This window comes from Mesoplodon densirostris, chromosome 11 (genome assembly GCF_025265405.1).
Source record: "Mesoplodon densirostris isolate mMesDen1 chromosome 11, mMesDen1 primary haplotype, whole genome shotgun sequence".
NCBI lineage: Eukaryota > Metazoa > Chordata > Mammalia > Artiodactyla > Ziphiidae > Mesoplodon > Mesoplodon densirostris.
The window spans coordinates 32,390,523-32,402,950 of NC_082671.1; the positions used below are offsets into that span (position 1 = coordinate 32,390,523).

Sequence of the window (12,428 nt, forward strand, 5' to 3'; positions counted from 1 at the left end):
GGAGTCAGTACAACAGAGTTGTTAAAACATAGTGCTAGAGTCACCAGTCCTGACTTCTGATCCCAGCTACACCACTTACTGGCTGGATGACCATGGGCAAATTACTAGCCTTTTTTTTTGTTTTTGTTTTTGAGATACACGGGCCTCTCACTGTTGTGGCCTCTCCCGTTGCGGAGCACAGGCTCCGGACGCGCAGGCTCAGCGGCCATGGCTCACGGGCCCAGCCGCTCCGTGGCATGTGGGATCCTCCCAGACCGGGGCACGAACCCATGTCCCCTGCATCGGCAGGCGGACTCTCAACCACCACGCCACCAGGGAAGCCCTACTAGCCTTACTGAGTTTCAGTTTCTTCCTCCATCACAAAAGGAGAGTAACACCTCCCAGAGCTCTTGTGAGAGTTTGGTGTGAAAATATATATTTTGTAAATTGTAATGCTTTTCTTCCTCATTCTTAGTGCGCTTTTTATTTCACCATTTTCTTCACTGTATGCTCCTACAGAAGAGTAGATTGTTCTGCTTTTTTGTGGTTAGGAAAAATATTTTTAAAAATTAATGTTGTAGCCACTCATCTGAACGTGTCTTCCCCCGTGAATTTCCAGTTCATTTCGTTTGATCCTGGGCCATTCTACTCTGCATACAGCTTAATTCACATCAATTCTTTAATTTGTAAAGATAAATTATTACCCTTCTTTTTCCCTCTTATCTGTAGGTATCTCTCAGGCAAAAGGAGAGAGACTTCGTGATTGATAAAGTGGCTCTGTGAAGCATGGTGCAAGGTAAGCACATTATGGATCGCAGTAACATGTTGGGCATTGCCACCTATTGCTCCTGTACACGTTGGGAAGTTCCTTGAAGTCATTTCACTGTCTCATGTCTCTTCCACCAGCTCACACAATCCCACAGCCTCTCTTCATGCAGACCAGTTAGAACCTGCTCATGCAGCTGGGCTCGGCTCATTTACTGTTCTCCACTAACAGCTTCTTGCCTGCTACACATTCCCACCTCCGCTGCCACCATCCAAGAAGAGATCACCTCCTCTGGGAATTCCCCTGCGGTCCAGTAGTTAAGGCTCTGCACTTTCATTGCCGAGGGCACGGGTTTGATCCCTGGTCAGGGAACTAAGATCCCACAAGCTGCACTGTGTGACAGCCAAAAATAATAATAATAATAAAAATAAAGTCAATCCATTAAAATAAAAGAGAGATAATCTCCTCTATCCTGCTCTACATTACTTTAAGCATCCTTCTCATTAAGTTCTTCTAAGCGTGATTCTACCTGCTGTGTGTCTTTGTTCACTAGATGCTAGACCCCGGAGTCCACTGCTACAAGCAGTGCTTCACCTTTCTGGAGACAATCTCCTGTGGGTGTTTCTCACCAGACATTTACTGCCAAGTCTAGGGTCAGTGTTCTGCTCTGGCCCTGATCTAATTCAGGTGAGCTGCCTACAACTGTCACTATATATGCAGTAGTATATCATAGTGGTTTGGTATCAAATTATCTCATCACGCATCCTAACTCTACCAATTTACCTTTTTTTTTTTTTTTTTTTTTTTTTGCGGTATGTGGGTCTCTCACTCTTGTGGCCTCTCCCTTTGCGGAGCACAGGCTCCGGACGCACAGGCTCAGCAGCCATGGCTCACAGGCCTAGCCGCTCCGTGGCATGTGGGATCTTCCTGGACCGGGGCACGAACCCATGTCCCCTGCATCAGCAGGCGGACTCTCAACCACTGCACCACCAGGGAAGCCCTACCAATTTACCTTTTGGTTGATTACCTACTACTTGATTTGGGGCAAGTTACTCCTCTGTGCCTCAATTGTCTCATCTCTAAAATGAGATGATGATAATGCCTCCTGGTAGGGGTGTTATAAAGTTTCAATGGGACATCCATATGCTTAGAGCAGAGCTTGGCACACAGGAAACACTAAACAGTGTTAGCTCTCATTATATTTAAATAATAATCATAATCAAATAATTTAAATAGGAGACTCTAACAGTCAATGGATCCAACTTCTTTAAAGTGTCCTGGGGAAAGATGGCCAATATGAATGGTTTTCATCCATTTATAGACATGTTAATGCGGAGGCTCATAGCAGTTATATTTGGGTTGAGGACAGGTTCTGAAAGGCTTCTTTCCTGTATAAATTCTTCCTGACTCTCACCTCATAAGAAACAGAGACTGTGCATTTTGTGGGGAGAAAAAGTCCACATGACAGTAATTTTCTATTTCTCTTTCAAAATGTAAATGATTTCCTTTAGGACACAGCTCTGTAGGCCAGTACCAATTTGCATGGCTCTCTCATATTAATTTCCATGCTTCTTTACATTGGAACTTTTTTAAACCTTGGCGCAGTTTGTTAACCAAGGTTCTTCTCTAAAACACCAAATTGCCTTCATTAGTGTTAGATCACAGGTCAAGGGAAAGCAGCATCTATGGACTCACAGAGAATATGTCTCAAAGAAATAAGGGATTGACTTTTCACTAATTGGCTAATTCACTTACTGTCCATTGACTTCACATGTCATGGGATCAAACCTATTGAAGGTATATTAGGTCAACTCACCAAGGAATGTGAATTTTTTGGCTCATTTATCTTTTTCAAGTAAATTAATAATTAATATCCAGTCACCAAAATTACATCTTGAGGTTATTTTTACCATGCTGAACTATTCTAGTAGTATATCTAGTCGAATTAGAAATTGGGAATTTTGCTGTGAAGGGAATTTTCATGCACAGTTTAATAATTCAGCTACCTGCACCCCTGGGCAAAATAAATAGCTGGCTGAATGCTTGTTGGCAAAGTCACAAAAAATTATATTATTTGAAACTTTAAATGTCCCTCCCCCCAAATAAATGTTGGGATTATTTGTGGGAAAGCAAAGGGTTCGGGGCATTATAGCAGCCTTTTTTCATTACCGTATGTGCATTTTCTTCTTGGAGAGCTATGTAAGTGTGGTAAATTTTTTTTTTTTTTTTTTTTTTACGGAGGAAGAAAATAAGAGAAGCACACCCACTGTAAGTGGACTACAGTTATTTTGCCTCAACTCTCAGCCCTGCCGCAATTCTAGTACCTGATATTAGATGAGAAGGGCTACTCCTCTAAGTTTTAAACACAGCTAAATATCTACTTAGTAAGAATTCCAAAGGGTCAGGATAATTGTCGAACTGAATTTTATCAGCTCATTGCTTTTGATTTATTCCTTTTTTTGAGCACCTGTTTTGTGTGAGGCACTACTGTTCTAGTCAGTTGGCATACATCAGAGAATAAAATTGTCAAAGATGGGCTTCCCTGGTGGCACAGTGGTTGAGAGTCCGCCTGCCGATGCAGGGGACACGGGTTCGTGCCCCAGTCCGGGAAGATCCCACATGCGCGGAGCGGCTGGGCCCGTGAGCCATGGCCGCTGAGCCTGTGCGTCCGGAGCCTGTGCTCCGCAACAGGAGAGACCACAACAGTGAGAGGCCCGCGTACCAGGAAAAAAAAAAATGTCAAAGATATCTGCCATTGTAGAGGTTGGATTCCATTGTGGGAAGGGAGGGTAAGGAAAGAGATAATAAATGATAGATGTAATAAGTAATTCTTTTGGTATGTTAGAAACTGATATATGCTGTGGGGAGTGGAGACTGGGGAAAAGTGAATCTACAGTAGGGAAAGAGGTTACAGCTTAGAGAGGTTTTGAGCGAAACGGCAGTGCCACAGAAATGGGATGTGACACACCCATGTGGGGAAGTGGACGAGGTGGAGTAGTAAAGCTGCATTTAACTCTATTTTCAGCATAGAAGTCCTGTCAACGTATTAAAAATACATTTCATTCTCCCCCTTCTCTCAGCTATTTGAGTTTAATTCCTAGCCTTGCCTCTCAGTGCTAGAGATGAAATAAATTATAAAGGAAATGATGCTGCCTGGGCTCCGATCCTGTGACATCCTGTCTAATTTAAGCTCTTGTGGGTAGCATGTTTCCCATTAGCTGTCCCAATTCACAGAGGATGGAAGAAGAAAGCACTGAATGAGATGTGCAGTTCAATTCAACAAGCACTTACTCCTACCTCTGATTTACCTAGAGCCACTTTGTTCAATTTAAGTGATACAAAGATGCAGAAGTTCCTAGGGAGCCTTGGGCTGTGTTGTAAGACGAACCACAGATGAATGAATATAAACGAAAAATATGAGGCAATGCTTAGCAAATGTTGTCTATACATTCAAGTGTGGAAGAGAAATATTGTAATCTGGAGTTAGCCCAGGGCTTTCTGGAAAAGTGACATCAAGGTTAAACCTTTTTAAACTTGGATGTGGTGCTGAAGCAAGTGGGAGTAACTGGGGAAGGGGCAATAGCATCCCATGAAGACACAGAGGCAGAAAAGTCAGTGTTGCTGGGATAGTTAATGGAGAAAGTCTGGCCAAGGGACTTCATGACTAGGAGTAATTAGCCACTGGAGTAACAGAAGCAACTCCACACTCCAATGTCACAGATGAGGGGGGAGGAACACCTGTATTAGACTGTTGCAGCCTCCCTGGAGACGCAGAGCTGCACGGCAGGAGACCAGTTACACAGGTGATTCTATTACCTTTCCCCTTAGAAAGTAAAAATGGAGACTAAAGATAATTATCTCCAAAAAACAAAAAGGTGCCTTCTTTTCATCAATTACATGGGTATATCCTACTTCTGTCACTATGGTCATTGACTTTGAGCTTGAGAAAGTTTAAAAACAGGGACCGCGCTGGAGACAGGGGAAAGAGAAAAGGGACCGTGTTGGAAAGAAGGCACCCCCAGGATGCGCGTTTGCTGCTTACACCCAGCAGGCTGCCCCATGACCGCTCCCCGTGGCAACCCTGCTTAGTGGAAGACACCTGTACTCTATTCCCATAGGCAGCCTGGAGAAGCTGGGCAGTCTGCGGCCCAGGAAGCGTCAACTGCTAGCAGTGAGCTCTGTCCACGTGTAAACCAAGATTTGGGGAAGGAGCAGGGTGGGTGCAGGGGTTGACACTTTCTTAGGCTCTCTCCTCTGGTTCCTCAGATGGGGCCCTCATCTAGTCCCACCCCCACGTTTTGGACAGATGCTGTATCCCTGACAACCGTCCCAAGATGCTTCCCCCCCACCCCGCCCCGCGGTGGAGCCTGCTCCCCTCGCAGCCGCACCTAAGACCCGGAGAAGTGGAATTTCACTTTGAAACTCCCGTGCGTGCGGAGCGAGGACCAGCGCTGGGCATGCTCAGTAGCCGCGGCGCGGCGGGTCTGCTGCTTGCGCTGCGCTGGCCCCGGGCTCCAGGGCTGGCGCAGGAGTGCGCCCCGCCCCTCCGCGCCTTCCCCTCCGCGCCTGCGGAGCTTCCAGAAGGCCGAGGAGTAGCGGCTCCCAGGGCGTCAGCCCCCGCCCTGCGCCGCCCATCTCGCCGCCGCATCCTACTCCTCTTCCTCTCCTCTCTTAAGGAGGCGAAGCTGGTAATTCCTTCTGTGGGCGCCACACACGGCTCTGCCAGCCCGAGCCGAGGACCTGCGAATGAATCCCGGAGACCAGAGGACCATCGGCGGGGGCTCTTTCCAATAACACTTTGCCTGAAGTGGCGGCGTGGCTGAGTTTCTCCTCCACCTCTCAATGCAAACACTATGCGGAGGGCGGTTGGCTTCCCTGCGCTGTGTCTGCTTCTTCACGCTGCAGGTAAGGGGTTGCCGGGCATAGAGCCAGAGATGTGGGTGCGCTGGGAGACTGCACATGCTTGAGGACTGTAGGAAAAGCCTGCTTCGCGAAGAAAGCCTTAGGAAGGCAAAGCAGGACAGTGCTGACAGGAAAGCGGTGAGGGAGTCATGCACCTGTTGGAAGACTGCGGCCGAAAACTTAAAGCTAAAATCAGCTCTTGATTTTTCCTTACCTCGTATGAACATTTTCAGTACGAATAGAGGTTTGCTTGCTCCACCCCTCCCCTCCATGTAGACTGCCAGATTTTGTTTCTAGGCTCTGCACTTGACTGCCAGTTTTTCAGGAGGCAGACAAGACATCCTGCTGGATGTAACCTTTTCTACTGCAGCGGCTACATCCGTAAGGTCTCTTGGTTTAGCGAGAGCTCACAGGGATGCAGTGGCTGTAACCTGATGAACTACATCTCCTCCGCAAAGATCGAAATACATGGTTCGCATTAATGTTGCCGCTCCAGGCTCCTTTGGCCCCTGTTCTTGTCAGTCGAATTTTCTAAGCCAATGAGAGGAACGAAAGATTTAAAATAAGACCCTCTCTTCTCTTTCAGCATCATGGTCACATTGCGAGGGCACTAGACAGAAACCCAATCACAGTTTCAAAGCTGACAACCCTGGGGTCGGCACTGTCCCTGGGACAGATTTGATAAGGTCTAGCCAGGAGTGACAGTGAGACTGATTCCCAAATATAAACATATTTGATACCAGTATCAGGTTTCGTATGGAAGCAAACCTTAGGAAGTACCTGGGGAATTTTATATGCGATGTTGCTACAGACCCTGCTTTTTGGATACATGCAGCCTCTATGTAATGCAAGGACTTGCTGGACTGAATCCTTTATCATTTTTACACACACGTGAACCAAAATAGAATATGGCAGAGAGATTTTGGGAACCCTACTGCGACAGCAGTTGTCCATGCAGTATCCCTGTAGCGATCAAGGACTAGGTATTTTCCTAGAGTTTGCCTGTTATCCAACCACACACGTTCATTCATTCTTTCAACCAACATTTATTGAGTATGTACTACATTCCAGGGGTGATGAATAAAAATAATGGTTGCAAAATTACTATTTTTGTGTTATCTTTTAAAAAGATTGTGGGTGAATCCTTTTCTACGTGGATGATAATGAGAGTGAAATATGGTACTTCCTTATTTCTAGCTAATGCTGTTTTAACGTATTGTGAATCTCTTGAACAAGTAATGTTTAGGGACATTCCGGCTATAATTAAGTACCCATGTTAATTGTATAATTATGATGTTATATTGTGGAATTTTCAGTAGTTCTTTGACACTTTTTGAAAACTAAGAAATAGCTATGACTTGGTTATTAAATTATTTGCAAACAGTTATAGTGAATACTTTTATTACCACATACAATTCTTTAATGTTGAAATATAGGATGAAAATATACACATTGGGTTGAGTTTCATTTACATTATTGTTTTATTGTAGCACTGATAGAAACATCTGTTACTGGAAAAGCCTCAATTCCTATCACTCTAGCTGCTTTAGCTGATCTATGAAAAATTTTAGTGTCTTTTTTTTTTTTCTTTTTGCGGTATGCGGGCCTCTCACTGTTGTGGCCTCTCCCGTTGCGGAGCACAGGCTCCGGATGCGCAGGCCCAGCGGCCATGGCTCACGGGCCCAGCCGCTCCGCGGCATATGGGATCCTCCCAGACCGGGGCACGAACCCGTATCCCCTGCATCGGCAGGCGGACTCTTAACCACTGCACCACCAGGGAGGCCCCAGTGTCGTTTTTTTAAAGCTAATATATAACATTTCTAAAGATAACATTTAATATATCTTGCATAATTATAGCTTAAAAGCTATAGATAAACTTAAAACTAAGCAGGTGGAAAACATTTCTAAATTTATTGTAGATGAATATTTGGGATGAGGAAATAGAAGACTTTTGTTCATCAAAGGAGAGACCTAGGCGTCTGTAGCCCTAGATTATACCTGGAGTTCTGCCAAAAGGATATATTACCAAAGACAAACCAGTCCAACTCTACTTTGACTTCTTAATTTGCAAAAAAAAAAAAAAAAAAAAAAAAAAAAGATTATTTAATCAATTTGAATTTATAAGGCAATGCATTGAAGGCTATCTTCAGATTTCAATTGCAAGATGCTGTATAGAAATTAATTATATTCATATTTAATGTAGTGCTTTTGATAGGTGTTTTTTCACAGCAGATTGCAAGTTTAATATTGTGGTTGTCTTGCCAGTTTCATTTTGAATGCATTTTAATTTAAACAGCAATTTGTGGGTCACAAGCTGTCATCAGATTAAAATTCATCACAGTTATCTAAATAACATTGTTAGGACTTTTCATTAGAACTGAGACAAACCAGATTTCTTGATCTCAGCTCCTGTAGATTTGGGTAATAAGAAAATGAGTAAGTGGGAGGGCAAAGATCAAGAAGTCAGTGATTGTCTCTACTTGTTGAATGTCTGATTTGGCTTCTCTTACAGAAGGTTTTCCTCTCAGGAGAGAAGTGAGCTTTATAAAGAAGGGAAATGAATTCTATAGAGTCAGGCCTCTTTGGCTGAAAAGCTAATTGATCCATTTTGGTTATGCCCAGGGTACCAGCAACTACTTTATACTGGTGGAACTGATGACAGGTTACACCCATTTTGGGGTGGGAGAAATTGGCTGCCAGGATGTGAGTGCTCTTTGTAGCTATACTAGGAACTGTTGACTTCAGTAGTCATTCTCCTAATGATAAGTAGCAAACTGTTTTCAACTTGAGTGTCATCTCCAATTATCTGGTCATGATCTCCTGAGTCACTATGCAAAAAAAAATTTTTTTTTTAAAAATTCTGACCAACCCTGAGTTCTGATTGCTTTAACAGTGAAAAGTATTGTATCTGTTTGTAATGTCTGTGGGAACAAAAAAGGGAAGAGGGGGTACAATGCTGTGTAATTAACATCTCTGGGTAAGATAACCTTAATGAATTACTGAGCATGGAACTTGTTAGAGAACCTGGACTCAACTCTTATCTATGGCGGCTGATTTTCATAGATGTCCTTAACAAGAAAAGTGTTAGTTATTGTCCATCTAACTGCTTAGTGTACAGGTGAGAAAACTATGATCCAGTAAATAATAGCTGGTAATTACTTTAAAGTGCCAATTAACAGTATAGCCAGGGTAAAAACCTATGTTTCCAGGCCTGTGATTGCACACTATATAAAATCCTACACTGTTTCTGACAGTTGAGGCCACCATTGAGATAGTGGTGCCAGATTCTTTTTCACTAACTGTCCCCATTCTTTTTTTTTTTAACATCTTTATTGGAGTATAATTGCTTTACAATGGTGTGTTAGTTTCTGCTTTATAACAAAGTGAACCAGTTATACATATACATATGTTCTCATATCTCTTCCCTCTTGTGTCTCCCTCCCTCCCACCCTCCCTCTCCCACCGCTCTAGGTGGTCACAAAGCACTGAGCTGATCTCCCTGTGCTATGAGGCTTTCCCACTAGCTATCTATTTTACGTTTGATAGTGTATATATGTCCATGCCACTCTCTCACTTTGTCACAGCTTACCCTTCCCCCTCCCCATATCCTCAAGTCTATTCTCTAGTAGGTCTGTGTGTTTATTCCCGTCTTACCCCTAGGTTCTTCATGACCTTTTTTTTTTTCCTATTAGATTCCATATATATGTGTTAGCATATGGTATTTGTTTTTTTCTTTCTGACTTACTTCACTCTGTATGACAGACTCTAGGTCTATCCACCTCACTACAAATAACTCAATTTCGTTTCTTTTTATGGCTGAGTAATATTCCATTGTATATATGTGCCACATCTTCTTTATCCATTCATCTGTTGATGGACACTTAGGTTGCTTCCATGTCCTGGCTATTGTAAATAGAGCTGCAGTGAACATTTTGGTACATGACTCTTTTTGAATTATGGTTTTCTTAGGGTATATGCCCAGTAGTAGGATTGCTGGGACGTAGGGTAATTCTATTTTTAGTTTTTTAAGGAACCGCCATACTGTTTTCCATAGTGGCTGTATCAATGTACATTCCCACCAACAGTGCAAGAGTGTTCCTTTTTCTCTATACCCTCTCCAGCATTTATTGTTTCTAGATTTTTTGATGATGACCATTCTGACCAGTGTGAGATGATACCTCATTGTAGTTTTGATTTGCATTTCTCTAATGATTAATGATGTTGAGCATTCTTTCATGTGTTTGTTGGCAATCCGTATATCTTCTTTGAAGAAATGTCTATTTAGGTCTTCTGCCTATCCCATTCTTTACCTTTCTGTGAACCAACATAATGTATCAACTTCTGTTGAAAAGACCACTTCAGGAATATCCAAGAAGGCAGCTAAAAGCTACCCAATAATATGGATGGCAAAAATATTAGGTGGAACAACCATAGATAGCTTTTCTTCAGTGTTTCTTCTCTTTCTTTTCCCAAAGAACTATATTCTGTTTCAGGAGATGATATTTATTGGGTAGTATTCTAGTTGCAAAGTAGTGAATGTCTTGGGATATCTTGAAAATTATCATGTGAAAGCTTTCTTTTTCCTATTGAATAACTGTAAGACGTAGAAGCTGATGTCAATGGATTACTCTCTTGTCAAGCTCTGGAAAAGGTTCTTTCAAATTTCTACATTGTTCTTACTATTGGCCTTTCTGGATAGCACAGAGACTACCTTCAGTATATCTTCTGAAGATGCCTCTTCATTCTCAGAGAAGTGCATAGTCAGTTTCTCTAGTCTTTAAGAGGGAAGAGTTCCTATGGGATCAAGAGGATCAGGGAAGTCATTTGCAGAAACACCACCCTCAAAAGAAAAGGTAGACGGATAGGAAAATATGTTTTAAGATGTCTTTTCTCAAAGAAGAGTCCCTTAGAACTCCCGAATTGGTTTTTCCTCTTCAAAATCACTCAACGAAGTCCTTACACTGGCCCACGTTTTACTCTGTTCTCTCCCCCCATTACCTCTCTGATATCTCTCACTGCTTTCCTCTTTTTTGTCTCTCTCCAGCTACAGTAGTCTCCTTCCTGTTCCAAGAAGATGCCAGGCACTTGCCCACCTCCCAAAAAAGTTTTGTTTATCTCTTTGCCTGAACTATCCTTTCTCTGTATTTCCATGGCTTAATCCCTCCATTTTAGGTCTTTGCTCAAGGGTTACTTTCTCAGTGAAGCCCTCACTGGCTATCCTAATTAATATTTCATATCCCACCCCTCAAAAAACCTCTGATACCCCTTCCCTGCTTTACTTTTTAAATTAATTTTATGAAGAATAGTTGATTTACAATGTTGTGTTAATTTCTGCTGTACAACAAAATTACTCAATTATGCATATATATTCTTTTTCATATTCTTTTCCATTCTGGTTTATCACAGGATATTGAATATAGTTCCCTATGCTATACAGTAGGACCTTGTTGTTTATCCATTCTATATACAATAGTTTACATCTGCTAATCCCACACTCCCAGTCCTTCCCTCCCCCACCCCTCTCTCCCTTGACAACCACAAGCCTGTTCTCTATGTCTGTGAATCTGTTTCTGTTTTGTAAATGTGTTCATTTGTGTGGTGTTTAAGATTCCACATATAAGTGATATCATATGGTGTTTGTCGTTCTCTTTCTGACTTACTTCACTTAGTATGGTAATTTCTAGGTCCATCCATGTTGCTGCAAATGGCGTTATATCATTCTTTTTTTTTTAATTTATTTTATTTTTTTATTTTTTTTATTTTACAAATTTAATCAGTTATACATATACATATGTTCCCATATCCCCTCCCTTTTGCGTCTCCCTCCCACCCTCCCTATCCCACCCCTCCAGGCGGTCACAAAGAACCGAGCTGATCTCCCTGTGCTATGCGGCTGCTTCCCACTAGCTATCTACCTTACATTTGGTAGTGTATATATGTCCATGCCGCTCTTTCACTTTGTCACAGCTTACCCTTCCCCCTCCCCATATCCTCAAGTGCATGCTCTAGTAGGTCTGTGTCTTTATTCCTGTCTTACCCCTATGTTCTTGATGACATTTTTTTCTTAAATTCCATATATATGTGTCAGCATACAGTATTTGTCTTTCTCTTTCTGACTTACTTCACTCTGTATGACAGACTCTAGGTCCATCCACCTCATTACAAATAGCTCAATTTCATTTCTTTTTATGGCTGAGTAATATTCCATTGTATATATGTGCCACATCTTCTTTATCCATTCATCCGACGATGGACACTTAGGTTGTTTCCATCTCCGGGCTATTGTAAATAGGGCTGCTATGAACATTTTGGTACATGTCTCTTTTTGAATTATGGTTTTCTCAGGGTATATGCCCAGTAGTGGGATTGCTGGGTCATATGGTAGTTCTATTTGTAGTTTTTTAAGGAACCTCCATACCGTTCTCCATAGTGGCTGTACCAATTCACATTCCCACCAGCAGTGCAAGAGTGTTCCCTTTTTTCCACACCCTCTCCAGCATTTATTGTTTCTAGATTTTTTGATGATGGCCATTCTGACTGGTGTGAGATGATATCTCATTGTAGTTTTGATTTGCATTTCTCTAATGAGTAAAGATGTTGAGCATCCTTTCATGTGTTTGTTGGCTGTCTGTATATCTTCTGTGGAGAAATGTCTATTTAGGTCTTCTGCCCATTTTTGGATTGGGTTCTTTGTTTTTTTGCTATTGAGCTGCATGAGCTGCTTATAAATTTTGGAGATTAATCCTTTGTCAGTTGCTTCATTTGCAAATATTTTCTCCCA

The 12,428-nt window shown here is 42.3% G+C and overlaps 1 protein-coding gene across 1 annotated transcript in view; it reads left to right on the forward strand.

Moving 5' to 3' along the window:
• Positions 1-5,425: 5,425 nt before the first annotated feature.
• Positions 5,426-12,428, forward strand: part of PTPRR (protein tyrosine phosphatase receptor type R) — a 290,101-nt gene continuing 283,098 nt past the window's right edge. The window contains exon 1 of the mRNA XM_060112268.1: positions 5,426-5,650. Within this exon, the coding sequence (XP_059968251.1) occupies positions 5,599-5,650 (52 nt within the window). The 5' untranslated portion in view covers positions 5,426-5,598. The remainder of the gene's footprint in view (positions 5,651-12,428) is intronic.